Here is a 20,485-nt window from a genome sequence, read left to right as displayed (position 1 = left end):
ATCATAGGTCAAAGAAATCTTAACAGAAATTGAAAATATTTAGAATTGAATCATGATAAAAACACTACATAAAACTCGGTGGCTGTTCATGGTTTCAATTACAACTTTCATTTCTATAAGTATTTTAAAATACATTCATTTTGATGTCATATACACTAATCTCATCATCTAAAGCTCCTAGTGGTATGTTCTATAATTTTGGATTTCCAACTCATCTGCAGGGTTCCTAGTCAGCCTGGAAAAGGGAACTGCTGTATAAAGAGAATTTACATTTGCACCTGTCAGACATCCTGGAATATTAGCAACTCAGGAGTATTTTATGTTAATTTCTTAACTCCAAATTTCCCACATAGGTGAGCAATAAATTGAAAACTGGATCCCAAACAGTAAGACAACAGGCCCACAGTTCTAAATTCTCAAAAAGACCCCTACACCACCAAGTGCCCAGACCCAGAAAAAAAACGGTCTTATTGTTTTCCTTTGCTAGTCAGTGGATTTTTGTTTCCTAGTCTTCTCGGCTCTTTGAGGAAGTCACTGCCTAGAGCAGGTGCTTTTTAACTGGCCAAATTACTTAATGTCTCTGAATGTCAGTTTCCTCTTCTATCTAATTAAGAATATAATATTTATCTTTTAAAAGCAATGAGATCATAATAACTGTACTTGACAAACAGTTGCTTTTTCTTATTGAAATATTTTCCTATTACCATTATAATGATTAAATTGCATTATATCAGATCTACAATCAATAGATTATGTATAGTATAACTTTCGTTGTAATGTATAACTTTCGTTGCAATAAAATTAAAGGATCGTTTGTCATTTATAGAAAGTTACAATAATATAATCTCCTATATATGCATATGATTAGGCAAAGAATACATAAGTATACTGGGATTGAAATTAGTAATGAAAGCATAGTGACCTGGTGACAGGGTACTGTGTTCCAGTCTTGCCTCTACATGACTCTAAGGAAGTCATTGCTCTCTTAACTGAAATTTCCAGAATGTAAAAATTGAAAGAGGAACTTTGATCATCATTAGGATCCTTTATTCCTCTAACAGCCTGTGATTTTCTGTATCTGCCCCATGTTTCTTTATGGGTTTTTTTTTTCTTTTTTTTTTTTGTAGAGTATTAAATTGTTTCATGAATTCTCAACCCGCTGATGTTTGTTATAAGATGATTTGATCACAACAGGAGACTCTTGGAAAGAAAATTTGATTCTACTTTATTTTTATCCAAGAGACATGAGAAAGGAAAAAAAAAAAGCAGAAGATGAGCAACAGAGCTCATCTTCAAACAGAATAATAACCATACACCCTGGATTTTGTAGTTCTTTATGCTTTTAGAAATTGTTTCACAGAGATCATTTACTTTAACCTCACAGAAATGTAAGACCTGCAGGGAAGTATTACTAACCATCATGCAGGTGAGGCTGTCACACGGCAGGAGCGTATGGCTTTATTCAGTTTAAGGGAGTGACAGCTGGCCCCGACCAGCTAGAGTTCATATCTCCTGCCTCCCATTGCAGTGATCTACTGAGAAGAACCCCCTCCAGAAGTAGGCTCATCAGAAATGTCATAAATGATAAAAAATAACTAAGGATCGTTTGCTATCTGCAACTTAAGGTTATCTACCAGAAATGTCCTTGGCGACCCATAGAGTCATAGACGACCAGTAACTCACTGATGACCCCTTGTCCCATGACCTGCCTTAATCTCATTACTCTCTCCGGGCTTCATTCGCTGTGTCATTTTATTCTCTGTCCTCTTTCCTCCCATTCCCATGACAATTCTGCAAGGAGCTACTGACCACATACACTCCATGTTACCTGCTGAGAACACCTGAAGAAGTCTTTAGGGAGCACGACGAGACAAAACACTAACAATAAACCGTTGAATGTTTAAACAGTTGAAACGTTTGGCTACGACGATAAATAATAGAGTACTTTCACGAGCGAAAAAATTAAAGCCAAGTGTATTATATATTATTTGCTGGTCTGGAATCATTGTGTACATTCTATACTCACTTTCTGGCAGCCTGATTCTACTTCCACGATTTCTGAGCCTTGGGCTTGTGATTTCATCTTACAGATGTAATTAAGCGGATGCTCGCAGGCCCGATCTGCCCAGTACCCATCCTGCAGAAAGCAACGAGGAAAAACTTAATGATGATCAATTTGACTTCGATGCTATTTTCTTGCAATTGTGCCTCCAAAAGGGAAACAAAGATTTGAGGTTATTAAGAAACAATGGTATCTATGAAAAGCAAAGGTAAATTGACATTTTGTAAGTAAACAACAAATCTGTCTCTTGCTACAAAGACGTTAAAGGAGATTGTAGTCCCAATGTGTTGTTGTCTTAGCTGTTCAAGCCGCTATTTAGAGGGATCTAGAGAGAAATTAAAATTGCTTGCAAGCCCGTAAGTGAGATGGTGCCAAGAGCTGTTTTGCACACAGCCTCTGCAGTCAGCTGTTTTCAAGTTAACCAAGTACATGTAAAGTCATCCAGGAAAAATTCCCTTACCCAACACACCAAACTTGAACACATACCTGAAACTAGGCACCTCTCCTCCGTTTCCAACTTCTATTGCTCAGTGTCCTCCTGGATCTAAGACTCCACCTTTCACTCTGCTTCCAATTCTATCCTCTCTCTCCCTTTCTTAGATATTTCACGTTAAAATGACCTCTCTTCTCCTTCCCTTAACTACTAAACACCTTGGAAAATGTATTTCTGCATTGTCTGCCTCTAATTCCTCATCTCTCACTTGGTCTCAACCCACTGCAGTCTGCTACTCTTTCCTTCTGCCGCAGTAAGACTCACAAAGGGCAGATCTGGTCTCCCCACTTCCAGTTTAATACATGTTTTCTCAACCTCAACGCAACAGTTCGGACCCACCTTTCTTTCTCTACCTCTATGCATTTCAGCCATACGATCCTTTCGGTTCTTGACATAGATGATGCTTTCTGGTTTCCTCTTCCCAGGACACACCTCTGCCTATTCTTTTGATAGTTTACACATACTCTCTTCTTAAGCTTTCAATTAATTGCATTAAAAGCAATTACGATGATGAAAGTAGTAGCTAATACCTATTGAACAAGTTTGGGGCAAGCACTGTGCACATTGTCTGTATAAACCCACTTAATCCTTACACACACCATGTGAGCTAAGTACAATTATTTTTCCCATTTTGCAATGAGGAAAGAATTCTCACATCGAAACCTTGCTTCTTAAGCACCACGCTCATCATCTATCAACAAAAGATAATCTGATGATATTCTTCAGTTGCTAAAGTCGTATTTAGGGTATGGAAGAAATCTTTTCATATGTGGCACTTCCATGTAACCTTAAAAAATAAAATAAAATAAAAAATAGTGTAGCTCTCCTAGCACAGATGGCAGGCCATGGGACCAGAATCCAGCACAGGAACAATATGTGATTATTAGTTATTGGTTAATTTCATCCTGGACTCCAAAGTCTCTGTCTGTTGCTTTTCTGGGCCTCTTGAAAATGTGACTTCGCTCGACAGCCGTCAGATTCAGATTCAAGAAGATGAATTTGAGTTTTAGTTCCACCTTGACCTATGACGATTTAACCTAGATTAGAAATGATCTAAACCACCACATGGAATAGGTGGGAAAGATTCCCTGTGGCCTTGCTAGCGGTCGGTCATTAAAGCTGTCTCACCTTGCCTTTCATCACAGTGCAGTCTTCCTGCCTGTTGTTTTCATGGCTTGGTTCTCCACGAAGCCATTTGGTAAATGTTACAGGGGTCCCATCACTCCATTCAAAGTACATTTGAATCTTGATGTCATTTAAGCCAATCCATAATTCATCGTTTGGCTCTAAACAAGAAGAAGAACACAAAAGTGATTTACACAGTTTTCTTTCCAAGAATCAGGAAGTGATCAGGAAAGGAAGGCCCTCTGCTTTAGGAACGACAGTTCTACTCTGTCGACATGATACCTATCACAAAAGCCCATCCTACTGAGTGTTAATCTGATCTACTCAGTGCTACAGACTGAGAACTACGCGTTTTGTCAATTTTAGGTTAATTGTATAATGTAGTCTTTACACTGTGAATGTGACCATATTCCTCGGTTGTGCTACAGCAAACGACGTCTCCTGAGAGTTGCAAAAAGTAACATTGAGGGGCGTCTATCATGACCTTCTATCTTGTGAAGTGTCTTTTTTGTTTGAAATAACCTTTCATACCAATTGCACTGACTGTGTTGGTAACATGGCAGCTAATTTATATATAAATCTATTCGACTACTATTAAATCTTATTTGTGTATGTTTTGAAATACTAAATATTAAAAATCACTTTTATTTTACTGACTGCCATTAACAAAAAATGTTTTAGGTATTTCTATTAAAGCTCAATCACTGTAATAAAAGTAAAAGTGATCTATACAGTGAGAAGAAGCATAAACTGAGGAATTAGGCTGTGTCCTGACATTTGGCACTTATTTACTAGTCTGTAAATATAAATGAACCCGAAATTATTTTCACCGTGACATATGAGAAAAAAGAAAAACAAATAACAAATAGAGGTTAAAACAAAAACAACTAGGTCTATATATAAAATGTGATCATTTAGTTTTAAAATTCTATGAAGAGCATTATCGATTTTATTAGTAGTTACAATTCTACGAATTCTAAATACCATAACTAAAATGGGACAAAATAGAAGGCCTAGGATTTCATGCCTGAAAACACAGAATTCCAAAATTTAAAAAATGAAAGAATATCCAATTCGATATCTATTCAGTTGCACTCCTGAGAATTCCATCGTGAATGTCTGATTTATGACATTAAGCGGTAAAATAAAATTACTTGCCAAAGGATTTTAAAGATGATGTTGTAGTAGAAAACGGGGAAAATGCCACTGTATAGGAATTTCCCTAAACGATTTAGTCTCTTCCTCCTAAAGTTGTCACTCAAGTTTGCTTTTGGAGAAGTCCCTGACTGGCCCAGCACCAGCCCCAGCAGATGTTTCCAGAGCTGCAGAGCATGAATGACATTGCCAGGACGACCCTTGGTCCTTTCACTTAATTTGGCAGATCGTGATCTTTCTGAGCAGCCAATAGAGGCTTCAAAACGACCTACTGTGCCTCTGAAGGATTAGGTTTAAGACTAATGAAAATCTAACTCCCGAGTCTCACTATTAGAATAAAGTATTAAGAGTTTTCTATAAACATTTTTCTCACTAAACTGTTCTCCCCTTCTACCTTTTGTAATTCCTAAGCACAGTCTTGATCCCACAGAAATACGTAAGATGTGAGTGTAAAATTGTTAGGCTGATTTTTATAAATCAGTCGTGGAAACTACCTTTGTCAATGTAGTCATAATTTATGTGGACAGGTCTCAATTTATCTACTATATTTCCATGATTAACATAAAAGGTATCTCAGCTAGGTAAAAAAAAAAGATTTTGTAGGCTTTGGATTTAGAAATAATAATTTTAATTTCGTATTTTTTCTTTACCTTTATCAATATTATTTTTATCGTTTTAAATAAATCTTTATCAATAATAAAAAAGGAATGTTTGCAGAGTGAAAATTCCCTAATTTTCAAGCTAAGTTTAAAAGCAACCTTTGTCATCCAACTTCCCAAAATAACCATAGCAATAAACATATAAAGTTCTCTTCTTACTATATTATATTACATAAAGTGGAGCAAAATTTGCATATTATCCCAAGAGCATCTTAACGAATCTGTTTCCCACTCATTCACATGCAAACTTTACCACCTACTCTAAGTATCATGACTTGCATGTCATGATAATATCCAGATATATCCGTTCTGATTACATTATCATTGTCTAGTCTGAACTGTCCAGGATGGGTAAACATAGAATAATCAAGAAACCGTTCGCAAGCTGCGGCAGTCTATTTCCATGCCCTACTAAACTCAGCGAGGTAAAGCAGAGAGTCCATTTGACACAGGTGCCAGGAGTAGTAGTGTTTGGGGATCTTTTAAATCTTTTTCCGAAGCTACTCTAATTTTCTCATCCCTTCGTCAATTACTTTTCCCTCCTCCCTACCCCCACTCCCGTCAACTGTCAGGCAGTCCGCGTCAGGAAGCAGTCCCCACCATCACCACCATCCATTTCCTCTTGTTTTGCTTGCTGGAAATGAACAGCTGCAAGCTATTCAAGTCTCATCCGTGGAAGCAGAAAATGATAATCATTTAATCAGCAAGCACTGCAGAGGGCCCATTATCATTAGGTTTTTCCTCACTTCTCTTTCAGGATAAGCATCCCCAGCTCCTTTTACCCACTTTTTTTTTTTAATAAGCTTTTTTCAATTTTGAAGACTTAACGGTATTTTAGTTACTATTCTATATATTTCTTAAATCATGTACCTAAAATGGAAACATACATTTCTTTAAGAGGTTGAGGCCCACATCTAAATACTTTCTTTCGCTGCTCACCATTCTAGCAGCAGCATCTAGGCTTAATAAAGAAAATAAAATCCAAAGTATGTGATGGTTCAGTTTCAGACCTTTCTTGTGAGGTAAAATATAGACCTTAGAAAAGAAAATATACACACACACCCACGAATAATTACAAAAAAACGAAACGCTATTGACATTGACATGTTTAAGGTTAGACTGCTCTGAATCCAGATTATACGCAGAAGAATAATATTTTTAAAACTATCCATTAATTAATGACATAGGAAAAGGAAAACAAATTATCTCCTAGGGATAAAAATTCTTTAAAGTACTACACGATGTTTACATGTGAGGCATGATTAATAATTTATTATTAAATTAATGAAATCGATGATGGAATTATTGATTCAAACTTATTCAGTTTAACAATTATGATGAATTTTCCTGGGGATGGCAAAGAGTGGGGAAGACTCAGGTCAAGCATGTTACTGGGGTAAGTGCGTACCATATCCCAGCTGGGAGATAATGAAGTCAAACTCCTCAATGGTGTGGATACTTGCGAGGTCGCCACCTTCCTTCCTGCATGCCATCAAGGCATCTCTTTGGATTTTCTTCTCTCTGTGAATTTTGTAACAGTTACCTGTATATGGCCACCACTGACTCGGACAGTTAGTCGGCACATCACTTTCTAAAAAAAAAAAAAAAAAAAAAATAGTTTGGAAAACATGTAAAAAGAAGTGTTTTGTATTTTTTTAATTGTAACATTTTTATCATTCTATATACAAAACGGTTCATAGTTATATGCAATAAAGGGAATGTTTGTTTTTCTTTTTTTGGCATACATAGGTACAAAAGATAAACTAGATTGTGTTTGCTTTCAGACTACAGAGTATATGAACCCATCTTTCATCTTAAAATAAAACTAGGGAAACTTCTTTAAAAAAAATTGTTCCTAATAGGGCAAATAGATTGTCTCATTTCACCTGCATTTTGTCGTCAGTAAACCTGTACTAAGTATGTTATGTAAATGCTGGAGACACAAAGTTTGACATGTGACACATCCCTTAAAGGATCTCAATTCCCCTCAGTTCTGCGGACATCAGGGAAACAGTCATTCCTCAGAGGAGGAACAAGACCCATTAGGCAAGCAAGAGAAAGAGATATTGAAACAAGGACTAGAATAAGTGGGGTGGGGGCAGCAAGGCCACCAAGGAGCCTCTGAAACCTTAGCGGTGTGAACTGCCACCTGCCCCTCGGAACTGACCCTTACCATTGACTTACTCCCAAGAGATAACATATGATATTGTGCAAATTGCAGAGATTAGATGCAGAAGTGTTTCAGGCAAAACCTGAATTTGCCACCAGAACCAAAGTATTTATATATGTAAAGCATTTTAAATAACATTAATACTAATATTATATACCCATCTTCACTGTGTTCTGAACTAAAAAACATTTGAGATAACGTGACTGGAAATTACAGCTGCCACACGATTATTATTAAATCAAATCAGTAATAGTGGCCAGTATCCTAGTTACTGCTACTAATAGCTACGGTCAAATTTCATAACCTCAATTATACATTACAAAAATATGCTATAATGGTAATGAGCCGGGGAAATTGAGAGTGATGACATTGGAAGGCAGAGATTCACCATATTCATCCCTGGAGACCCTAGAACAGGCATAGGGCCTGGCACATGGTATGTGTAATGAATGTTGGTTGAGAAAAAGAATTAAAGTTATATTGCCTACACTGTAGCTTATTATTACCGTTTTATGGATACTATTTCAAACAGCAATTTGGCAATATACCTTGCTTAAGAAGGACTATATTACCCAATGAATGTCAATTTATACATTTAAATTTGATATTAAATGTTCTCAACTGTGCTGCTTTAGTAAATGTTCAAAACAGGGTACCTTTGTTATGTGTTAAAATGTATCAGTCCCATTTTCCCTTAAAGGCTGGAACTATCTGCACCACCTTTGTTTAAGCCCAGGATTCTGTGCACAGTAGTCATTCAAGTTAACAGACAGTCATGATTAAAAATATGCATTTTTATTATAATCAAACACAGTATTTTTGTAATAAAAATGCATATTTTAAAAAATGTTATTCCTTCAATACAATTTAGATTCTCTACACTTCCAGTGGCTACAAAAAAAAAAAGGAAAGAAGAAAAGAAGGAGGGGAGAAAGGAAGGAAAGAGGGAAAGAAAGAGGGAAGGAGGAAGGGAAGGAAAGAAAAAAGGCAGGAAGGCAGGAAGGCAGGAAGGCAGGAAGGAAGGGAGAGGAAGGAAGTGGGTGGCGGCTTCGCCTCCCGTAATAACAGGCCACCTCCATTTAGGAAGGAAGGAAGGAAGGAAGGAAGGAAGGAAGGAAGGAAGGAAGGAGAGAGAGAGAGAGAAGGGGCGGGGAGAGAGAGAAGGGAAGAGAAGGAACGGAAAAAGACATTTGTATAAACCTCTGGAGCCCTCTGGTGGGATTTTTCAATCTTGCTGCCTAGGAATCTGAAAATAATGTCAGCAAATTCTCAGGACTTCAAAAACTGAACAGATGAACTTCAAGAATATTTTTGCATATGAAAACAACCAATGAAGGGGACCTCCCTGTGGCAGCCACACAAAGCTGCTTATTGCTCTAGAGCAGCACGGTCCAATAGAAAGATAGCGCAAGCCACAAATGTGAGCCACATACATTTAAACTTTTAAATTTCCTTGTTGCCATCTTACAGTAAAAAGAAACAGGTAAATTTAATTGTAGTAAGGTATGTTATTTAACCTAACATATCCAAAATATCATTTCAACATGTAATCAGTAAAAATAAATAAATGAATGAATGTATGCATGAATGAATGAATGAATGAATAAAAGATTTTTTTTTTTCCTGGTAAGCCTTCGAGATCCAGTATGCATTTTACTCTTAAAGCACATCTCAGTTGGAACCAGCCATGTTTCATGTACTTACTGGCCACCTGTGTGCATGACAGTGGCTACTGAACTGCACAGTGCAGCTCTCGGGACCCAGGCATTAGGGACAGACGGGGCAGCACTGCAAGAACCAACTGGGTCCGAGGTGGAATTCTTGCCCAAGGGGTCACCAGTTATGTGTGCTGTATAGTTTGATCTCTGATATGCTTTTTCAAGCTCTGGCTAATCTGAATGAATAGATAAGATCGAATGGTTAATCCAAGAAGGATAGAGAAATTCAGAAACCGGTAACGAGTGAAGCAAGGTGAGGCACAGCAAAGAAACAGAATAGCTCACTGAGTGCTTCACTGTGAACAAATATACCACGTCCCCTGTGGGAGGGACAGAGGAGATGAAATGCAAGCATGGCAGCGGGCTCCCTGAGGCTTGCCCACACTCATGATGGTGACCCCGTAAAGTACGATCAGACCTCATAACCAGCAGCAGCATCTCTATCCGTTGGAGATCTGTCCACATCTGTAGCTATTAAAATCGTAAACACACCTACTCTTTGATCCGGCAACTCCGCCTCTAGGGAAGAACATCTATGTGAAATGACTTCTTTATAAAGTTATTCACTGTAGGATTGTTTATAACAATACAAAATTGGAAGCAAGCTGAAGGTCCATTAATAGGGGACTCATCAAAAAAAATATAGGGCCTCTCTCTGCAACGGCTATGGTGCAGCCACAAAAATGAACACAGAAGCTATTTATGTACTATATGGAATGATGTCCAAAATTGTTATTAAGTGAAAAAGTAAAGAATATGTAGAGTATGCCACCATTAAACAGACAAAAAATATAGTTTATTCACTGTTTACCAATTTGTAGAAATGATGCATTCTTGCCTTAGTAGCTTTTATTCTTCTGTAATATTATAACAGAGAGCATAATTGAAATTTTTTACTTGGGTCTAGCCTATATATAAAATTCAGTTACTATTTTTGGAATGTTTATTCTGTTTTCGTGAAGACGTCAGTGTACAATGTTAACTTGAATAGCACTGGAACCCAGACCTCTAAATAGTAGGGACATTAAAAAAATAATAATAATAAACCTTTTAAAATATTTCTTTCCTAGCTTGGATTCCAATTTCATCATATGTGTAAGCTTTATCTACCCTCTGAATATCTCTCTCCTCATCTAGAATGTGTGAATAATAACACCTCCCTCATAGGGCTGCTATGAAGATAAAATTCTTATTTATGTTCTGTCAAACACAATAGTAGACTCAGGAAATGTTAGCAACCAGGAGTAGCAACCAACAACAAAAAGAAATTTTATAGGAATATCATTAAGCTTACTCCAGAAGTTATCCACAAAACCTGTCATTTCATATGGTTATGACTAAGCCATAATTTTACCTTTAAATTAATATGTTATACAATTCGGATCAAATAGAACACTTACCTGAAGGAATAACAAAAGAATTCAAAGTTGTGTTGCCCTTTTTACAAATGTAGCCTAGTCTCTGAACACATTCCACATTTTCCCATTTCGCATTTTTCCCAGGATTTAGTGACACACAGCTTTTTCCAGGTTCTGCTGATGGACTTCCTTTGGGGAAAAGAAAAAAATTAAAGTGAGACTATCGTAGGTATTCCAAGGAGATAGCCCTCTCAGCCTCATGTCTTCATCCTTGAGATTTAATGGATTCCCATTCTGGCTTTTGCTACAGATTCACAAATACTTACTGAATACAGAATAAAAGCCATGCTGGGTGTCTATTTTCTTGTAGGATCATTTTAATGCCTCAGATGTGGAATATACAAATTTACTTCTTTGAAATAATCTTTTTTTTTTCCCCCCACAATATCAAATAATAAAGCTAGACCTCAAAGCCTGAACAATCTTTGCGTGGGGTTATGTCACATTTAATAGAGAGATAGACACCTAATGGACGAACGCATGCTGTTCCAAACCAGCCCGAATGAACGCTGTCAATGCCTGTCAAGAAAACTAAGTCAAGCTAACTGTGAGGATCAGAAACTGAGGATGAGAAACTGAACATGAGGAAACTTTCTCCAATTAGAAAGAGGTGACAGGAAAGAAAGATAATGAGGCAAGGAAAGGGACCCTGGAAGCTGCAACATGCCAGGGTAAATGCTGATAAAATGTGCCTCGAACTAAGACACTGTCTCAAGATTTTCAACTCAGCTTATGAAGAATAGTTTTAACAGCCGACCCCTCATGCCATTTTTACCAGACACTGATTAAAGAACCAGACAGTCAACTTTGCTAATGCAAATGGATACATGCATTGACGCCCACATCTCTCATGCTTTTTCATTACTTTAATATATGATTTTAAATCCAGTGCTCTAAAAACTAGCTCCATCTCACACCTGAAGGTAAGTGAATGAGCAGCCACCCTGTGTTAATGACTCTGCTTTGTGACCTCAAGTAAGTGATCTATTTGTGACCTCGCTCTCCCTTCCTGCAAGATGAGAATCATATTACCTGCTCCACAAAGCCTGTGTCAAAAAATTTTGAAAGTTGTTTGAATGGCACACACAAAAAACATGTTAATGATAAGGATAAAGATGTTTTAAAAATAAGTTGATATTATGATCAAATTCACAATATAAATGAACTAACAGGTAAGGCATCAGTGTCAGTACTAGAAACTTTCAAGAGACAATAATGTATTTTAAAGCTATTGGTTATTAATATATTATCAAGTAAATCATGCCATATATTGATTTATTTATCAATATAACACAACTACCAATTTTAATAGATCAGTTAGTTGTCTTTAAATAGTCGCCATAGTTATATATTTGAAATTATACTTCTATATCATTTGTGTAAAATACCCTCACTTCAAATACGAGCGTATTTTAATAGAGGTATTACTTGGTAATAAGTACTCAAGTGAGTGTCTGATTGAACAAGTTATACAATAACAATTTCTAACATCCCACAAGCTTTCTAATTTTAGGTTGAAGAAACCCTCATACTATTTCAGAAAGTGATTTAAAATTGCATCTACTCAGGAACATGGTTTAGTAAGGAAGGTCATTTCTTTTTCTTATTAATATTCCAATTTCATTTCTTATCTTTACTAAAGTTAACCTCCATATTTTCTAACTGAATTCTTAGAATACAGGTGGTTAGATATTAAAATCATTATCCCGAAAGGAGTAATAAATAAAATGACCTGCCCTGCTTAATGTTGTATAATAATTAAGCGAGAAAGAATAAATTCTAGTGCCCTCATAAATTATTATTATTATCTAGTGATCTGATTGACCCCACCTGGTGTTCTCCAGTTTAATCTGACTGAGTGAGCAGGCGGACAAATCAAATCTTCACTTATAAAAAGGGGGACCTTATTTTCCTTGGCAGCAATGTTTAATTCCCATGTTCCAGGAGAAAATAGAGCAGAGACTATTATAAAACTCTAGTGACAAACTTGTAACCATCATGCATCCAAGGTGATACTTTGTAGTAAAATCTAATCAATTTAAACCAAAATATGTCCTGTAAAAATTCCTCTTCATGTTTCAGCATCTATTTTGAATATTGTTTTACTGAAGTTGTTTTTTTTTTAACAGCATAAGTCGATAGCATAGAAAATGTAGATTTTAATTATACCAAATGCAAAAACCATTCAATGGCTTTAAAAAAGAAGTCTAACCATATGAAAAAAACAGCAGAACTGATCAATGAAGATATCCCTTTCCTTTCGCCCACACAAGGCAGACATCACTAACTGTTCATTGTACTCTTTCTTAATAAACCAAGATTGCATTGGATGAAGTCTCCCAACTCTTCTCTTTGAGATCTACATGTGAGGTGATGAAGGTCCCCATGGTCTCCAGATAAATCAAATTTAGATGATTTCAACCACACAAAAGCTTCACTCTACCTGGTAACCAGTTCAAATATCGGAAGGGACTGCCACTGCTCCATTGCCACCCGCTGTTGAAACTCAGACTGTTGAGTCCAATCCAGAGTCCCGAAGTCAAGGAACTGGTTAGTCCTACATAACGAAAGCGAAAACAGAAGCAAACGACAGTGAAATCAAATTCAGAATTCAGGGCTCTTGAAGGGAAATATCCATCCTTTGACATTCCTCATCTGCTGTGGGTCCTTCTAGGCTAGTTTTAAAGAATGAAATTAATTATAAAAACAGAGCCTAACACATAGCACGTGCCCAATAAACGTAAGCTATTGCGTTTATTATTATTGTTGTTGTTGTTGTTGTTGTTGTTGTTGTTGTTGTTATATGTTGAAGTAGGGTTGGCAAAAATTGTGATTTCAAAACAAATTTATACTTTGTGTTAAATATATCACTTAACGCAGATGAGCATCAGCCATGTTTTTTTTCTTCTTTTGTGCTTTTGTAATTTTATGAGATTAATTTTTTCAATATTACTATAGACAATATCAATTCCACATGCTAAATATTTTATTTCTTCATTGCTCTGCATGTATTGTCTGAAATGGTTATATACCTACTTTTTAACTTAGATATAATAGAAGATGCAATCACGTCCAGTATTATACTGGTCTGGTTTCTTTTTCTATATTGAGGTCCAATTTATTTTCCAGCCAGCACCAAAGGAAACGCAAAAACAATCAGAATAACAAGCTAAATTTCACATCCTATATTTTATTTCAGTTCTGTAAATCCTGATCCTGCACGTATGTAGTTATAAATCTGATTCAGAAATTGAGGATTGAATAGTGTCCCAACATTTTCGAGGTTAGAAACAGAAGTTAGGACGAAAAATGACTGTGGGTGACATGAGCATGTGCTGCTGGGCAGAAGCAGTTAGCCCCGTGGAGAATGTGAAATCAGATTACCAGATTAGAATAAATTTACTGAAGCGAGGAGCTGTCGACGTCTTAATTAAAGGTTCTCTTTAGTGCTATGGGGACCCCCAGATCCTTGCTTGTTTTGTGAGTGAGACCCAGGCAAACCGAAATGGAAAGACAGCACTGAATTCCAGTTAAGCTATTTTCTTTAAACAATGAAGCTTTAGACAAGTTTTTAACTTCTCCCTCCTACTCTGATATCTATCTCATCTATTAAATGAGAACAATAATATTCATTTAGGTGGTGGGTGTGAGCTTTAGAAATAAAGCTATGTCTGGCACATAGCAGCTGTTCAATAAATAACAGGTAATTTGATCTCAGAGTTATAAAACAAGCTCACGCATTTTAAAGAAAAGGTGTTTACTTCTTAAAATCCTCACATCTAAGAAATCTTATCTTAAAAATATAACTATTTGTGGGTGCTTTTTTTCATTTTAGTAGCATATTTCCCAAAATGGTGTAGATCAGAACCCCCATTCTCACACCATTATTTTCTAGATTCTTCCCCAATCTATCCCAATAAACCCCGAATGTCATGAATAATCTTCCCTCCAAAAACACCAAAATTCTGTTGATTTTTTAAAAATTCCTCGTCAGAGTTTTTTCCCCTCAAATGCATGATATTTTTGACTTAAAGAAAAGCAGGAAATATTATAAATCTCATTCCAGAAGTCATTCTTATCCAGGTTTCAGTTAAAAATGTGCTGACTAACATTCTGGAGGCCTGGATAAGATTTAAATAAGAATCTGAGGGGAACTAAGCCCCTGCATCTCTTAGGGCTTGCTGGCTCTCCTGGGGGACATGACAGCAGTGCCCTGTTGATTAGGGAAGTATTTCCTGCAGCTGGAGCCCCGAGAGTGGGAGTCAGGAGCCCGGAAATGAGTCCAGAGCTGGGCAGAGCCACTGTCCTGCCCATGTCATCCCTTTCCTCTCTGTAGCTAGGGAGGAGAGTTAAAACGTCACCTGTGTTCTATCCCTTGGCTTCCAGAAATGAACAAAAACAAAACAAAACAAAACGAAAAAAGTAAAATTCCTAAGAGTCAAGATAACACAACCCCAAAACAGATTCCTTAAAAAAAAAAAAAAAAAAAAGTCAGTTGAAACCATTTCGACTCTCTTAGATTTTTCTCTCACCCATGCAAGGGTGTACGAATAATACCAGGATTATATTAAATCATCTTTTCTCTTCCTTAATTTAGTTTTGTTTCTTTCTGTGCTTTCTTATCTTTCTTCTTGTTTTTAGACACGGTTATAAATGTTAATCACTCTGAGACTTTGTCCCATTATTAGAAAGCTCCCCCCAGCAAAGAAAAAACCCAAAACAGAATAATTGAGCAGCCTGAGGCATACTTTCATCTCTGAGTTTGTGAAAGCACCCAGTGAGATCACGTTGCTTTTCCATCGTCAGTCTCCTTAATAAGAACTGACAGAAAATGGTGAGTTGCTGCCTATCCTGAAAGGAGAAAATTAATAAATGTTCAGCTCGGTGTTCAACTACGGCAAGAAATATTTCATTAAGTCAAGCAGTTCACGATTTAGTCCTCGGAAATTGACTAGGAGTAGAAAAACACTTCTTACCCAGTTAACGTTTCATGCATTCCACAAGGTTGTGTTCAATAAACGTATGTCACATTTTCCCACCCCATAGAATGCACTAATAATCTCCAAATTCGACTGAAAAATGAAATAACTTATGGGGAGAAATATGTTCCAGCTGATAAAAAGGATCTTCTGAAAAGAGTTGGAGAAAGTGAAACCCTAGAAAGCAAGGCAAGGCTGGGGACAAGCTCTGTCCCTTGTATTATTGGTTGACACGCACTCTCTCCTTTAACAGGTGAAGTCACTGAGGCATAGAAGTCTCAGGTGACTCCTTCTCCATTGTCCCCAAGCTTCCCAGCATCAGGACCCAGGCTCTAGAATTTATGCTCTTTACTCCTGCACTCTGTGCTAGTGTCTAGTCAGATAGAGTTTGCAGGCATTGCTGACATAGCAGGTACTAAGTGTGGTCTCTGAAACTTGTCCTAGAATCACCCAGAAGGTTGATAACATGCAGATTCCTGAATGAATGAATGAATGAATGAATGAATAATGGCCTTGTAGGGAACATGAGACATATATGGAACTATTATTATAAAAGTGGTAAACGAATGACAGAAATGCATATGCAAACAGAGAAGAATCGCATTTCGACTGTATAATATTTTGGGACTTCCAGGTACAAGTAAAATGACATGCGAGAGGGTGTGGAGGTGAGAAAGAATGAAATATGAATGAGGAACCTAAAACCTTTCTTTTGTCAAGACTGCACGATGCACGAAGGGGAGCAGTTGTCAGCGGACACATGACAGCCTTTGAATGTCAGGCAGAGGTGTTTTGTGAATAATTTGGTAGGAAACAAGAAGCCAGTAAGAGTTTTCAAACATGGTAGTCTCAAGATCAGAGATATGGAAGCAATGTCAGGGTGACCTGGAGGGAGGAAGGGCACTCTGGAGTGGAGAATTGGGGATGCTTTTTCTCCCCCGCTCATTCCTACTCCTAATCTCTCTGTTCCCCAAGTGTGGATTTTAGAAGCTAAAACAAATACTCTCACTTCGAGCAAACATCAGCTCTTTTAATCTTTACAATTTTACAAGAACAAGAGCTTAAAAAACAAACAGTACACTGGGGAAAGAGGGTCAATAAGATTTGAAGGTCTGAGAGTTCCAGAGACAGGAGACAAAAAGGTCTCAGAGTTTCAGAGCAGCTCTTGACTTGTCCCCGCTTGTGGTGGCAGCATTTCGTTATTTTGAACTCTGTCACGCTAATGGAAGATCTTTGGTTTCAGGTCACAGCTGGAACACTTGACCAGCATGGTATCCCTGCCTTGTGTCCAAAAACAACATCGCTAATCAATTGTGGCATCTTTTATTCTGAGCCCAGATTAATCCTCAGAATCCATTTCAGCACAGGTTCTAGAGACTATCACAACCGACAGAACAAAGCAGGCTCATGAGATCAAACCTATTTGCCATCCCGGATGTCTTTTTCAGGGTGCAGAGTTGTCACACCCTCTGCAACGCCTGCTCAGGGACTGACTCCATCGTGATGTCTACAATCATTTGTGCTGTCTGCGCTTACGTTGAACTATATAGAAAGAAAATAATCATGATCTTCCTGACAACTTTTTCATATCATTACCTGTAAGGTATGTTTGCTCATGTATCTCTGTGATGCTCAAGAGATCAGCATTCTGTTGCTGGCAGCTCCTTCTCGCCTGGTGCCACGTTAAAGCAGATTTGGAGTTTATCTGGTAGGAAATGCTAGTCAATGGATCTTTTTTCCATAAGCTTTCGCTGCCTTCAACTGTAAAAGAAGTGAAATTGGCTGTTATGCCTAGAAAAGGCTTTCAGTGGACTATATTTTTTAAACAATCCTAGTAACGTGATTGACTAAAGCATTATATTTCCTTTCCTTCCTTTTCTCTTTTTCCTTTTACTTATTTTTAAAGTGCCTAGGAGATTTTCTTCACTCCTGAAATGAAGAGTTTTCAAAAGATCAACCACATCGAATCTCTTCCGTGTACCCAACGAAAGAAAAGGAGGCATGATCTCCTCATTTTTCCATTGGGGTGTTCGGGATCAGATAAGTTGGGGAGCGAAGTAATTACAAAGACTAAGAATAGATACCAGCCCAACTTCCTAATCTAGGAAAAAAATAAATAAAGTGAGACAAGAAAATAAATATATGTCTTCTCTCAGCAAGTGAATATTTTGTCTGCATATGCTAGTTTGCTTATTTGTTTGTTTGTTTTTCAGACCAAGACATATGCATAAGAGGAAATATCATGGACTCCTGGATCTGCATTCGGTGCTGTCACTCACTAGTGGTTTGATCTTAAATTGGTAACTTTTAGAATCTCACTTTTTCACCTCTAGAATATATTCAATATAAGTAGCCCCTGGCAATGGTAAACGCTGATTGCTAGTTTAAAACATAAATAATTTAGTTTATTTTTCTTTTGTGATTTTATGATCCTCAATACACTCTATAAACTCGGTTATACTCTATAAAAGGCCAATAGTATAGAGATAAATTTAATTTATAACTTTTTACATAGAAGATACTTGAGAAGTTAGTCAGCAAATGAATCTTAGTCTACTTCGTGTTATAAAAATTCCTCTTTTGTCATTTTAATAATGTAAAATTCTACTTACAAGTCATGTGAAGGAATAATCTTTTCATTTATTTGCAAGTAAGAGAGAGAGGATTATATAACTTCCCAAGTTTTCTGAGTGGTATTGAACGTGCTAAGAAATTGGCAATGTTCCAGAAGCATATAGCCAACATTGCTGTGATTCCTTTTATCTGACAAAGAAGCAACCTTTTTCATACACATACCACACACAATGATATGAAACTTGGCACACCGAAGAGTAAGAAAAATATATCAAAACTTTATTCAGGCAACAGCATAGATGTTTCTAAAATGTTTTAAGTTCAAAGTCAATACATATACTCATATAAAAATAAATTTGAATTAGTGATATTAACACTAAATTATCATGATCTGAGGCTTTACTAGTTTAGGTCCAAATGGATCCTTCCCCATTAGTGAGATCATTCAATTGAGATTGCATGAGGTTTATTTGAAAATGGAGATGTTATAAATAACTATTCTTAGAAATTTGGAAGTTTTGCTTATAATATGGTAAAAAAAAAAAAAAAAGTGAGCTAAGAAAAAAAAGAGGGGATTATTTTCCTGTTTAGAAATATAGGAAAAGGATATAAATGACCAAAAAAGGAAATATAATTTGACCCTTCTCTTCAGGTAAAGAAATTTTATTTTGCATTTTAAATCAAGGAATTAAGACCAATTTCTCAGTAAATGTTTAGGTTTGCTAATTATACATCTCCCCAAATGGTTTAAATACCCGTAGTAAACCAAATTAACTGACGTTGAAAGCTGAAGTTGCAAGCTATGGAAAATTGAAAGGAGTCTTTTCCTCTTCCTGTTACCATGATATTTGAAAATAAATGTGTAAATAGAAAGAGAACATTACAATAAATAATGTAAAGGACAGTAAAAAATTAAGTGTCACCAGGTCAATCACTAGTACCTCATTGCCCTGTATTGAATCTACTTGTTTGAGGCTAATATAAAATAAAATGTTATTTTGAAAGAAACACAAAGCAAGGAAAATGAAATAGACTGGAAAATTTCAAAGCCCTTTTAAAAAGGCACGAAATGTATAAGATGTGCTGTAGGTTGTTAATGCAAACTGAGCTCAAACATATTTTTTTAATTCTACTACAATTATTTTACATTTAATAGGAAAATATATATAATTTGATTTTGAAGACATAAACCAGAAGTAACAAGACTGAAAGATTATTCTAGAACATAGTCAATATACCCCTCCAACGCACATTTATCCTAGGTGGTGAGCTCTCTTTGTGACTAATGACTGGACATCTGCCCTCCATTTAATGATTTATTAAATCATACTAGCATCTGACAACTCCTTTGTCAACACCACTTAAGCACAGGACTCTATAGGTGGGCCCGTGAAATCTGTACCCCTAAGAAATTCCATGATAACAGATTTGAAAAACACCATTTCTACAAAGTAAAGGAGAAAGGCACTCCTCAATCACTGAAAAACAAGGATTGCTTTATCTTAAGGAAAACGTAGCTCAATGTTGACATCAGACAAAAAGATTTCTAATGCAGAGATCAGACTTCTATCAACTTTTCATGGAAATCAAACCTTTAAAGGCTGCTACTAAGAGCGAAGAACACATTTACCTCATCCAAGAGTGGCAGAATGGTGTCACTAAGGATGGGAAGCGGGTGAGTTTTTGCGGGTCTTCACCCAGAACAGAAGGATCGCACACAGAAGAGAATGACGATATATAAGGATGACGAATCAAATTTATTTTCAGTGGGATGTTTAGGGATTATAAATCAAGACAGGTAAACAAGCACGATTTTTGGAACTCTGGCTTTTCCTTCTCAAACTAACATAGTTTTGTAAAATGGACTGTTTTACAATAACGCTTGAAATAATGTGATCGTGTGTGGCTGCGAGTTATGAAAGCTGAGTTAGGAGTAACACAGTTGCAACCGCATGGCCTCTGAACCATCCCAGATCGCAGCCTGATGCTCTTCCTCTGTAACTGCCCCTTTGCAGGGCAGCAGTAGAGAATCTTGAGTAATAGCAGAAAACAGAAGCTGCTCTGATCTATAAAAACTGACGCGGCAAGAGGCCTGGAGGTAAGAACTTTAGGAGGAAGCACTAGAAATGGGT

The 20,485-nt window shown here is 36.8% G+C and overlaps 1 protein-coding gene across 1 annotated transcript in view; it reads right to left on the bottom strand.

Moving 5' to 3' along the window:
* Window positions 1-20,485, bottom strand: part of MRC1 (mannose receptor C-type 1) — a 78,159-nt gene that overhangs the window by 41,083 nt on the left and 16,591 nt on the right. Inside the window, exons 4-9 of the mRNA XM_006906991.3 lie at window positions 17,376-17,540; window positions 13,244-13,357; window positions 10,783-10,929; window positions 6,903-7,085; window positions 3,684-3,841; window positions 2,027-2,137 (exon numbers count right to left, since the gene is read on the bottom strand). Of these exons, the coding sequence (XP_006907053.1) occupies window positions 2,027-2,137; window positions 3,684-3,841; window positions 6,903-7,085; window positions 10,783-10,929; window positions 13,244-13,357; window positions 17,376-17,540 (878 nt within the window). The remainder of the gene's footprint in view (window positions 1-2,026; window positions 2,138-3,683; window positions 3,842-6,902; window positions 7,086-10,782; window positions 10,930-13,243; window positions 13,358-17,375; window positions 17,541-20,485) is intronic.

The sequence above is a fragment of the Pteropus alecto genome, unplaced genomic scaffold (assembly GCF_000325575.1).
Source record: "Pteropus alecto unplaced genomic scaffold, ASM32557v1 scaffold11, whole genome shotgun sequence".
Lineage (NCBI taxonomy): Eukaryota > Metazoa > Chordata > Mammalia > Chiroptera > Pteropodidae > Pteropus > Pteropus alecto.
This window is presented reverse-complemented; position numbering and strand designations above follow the sequence as displayed.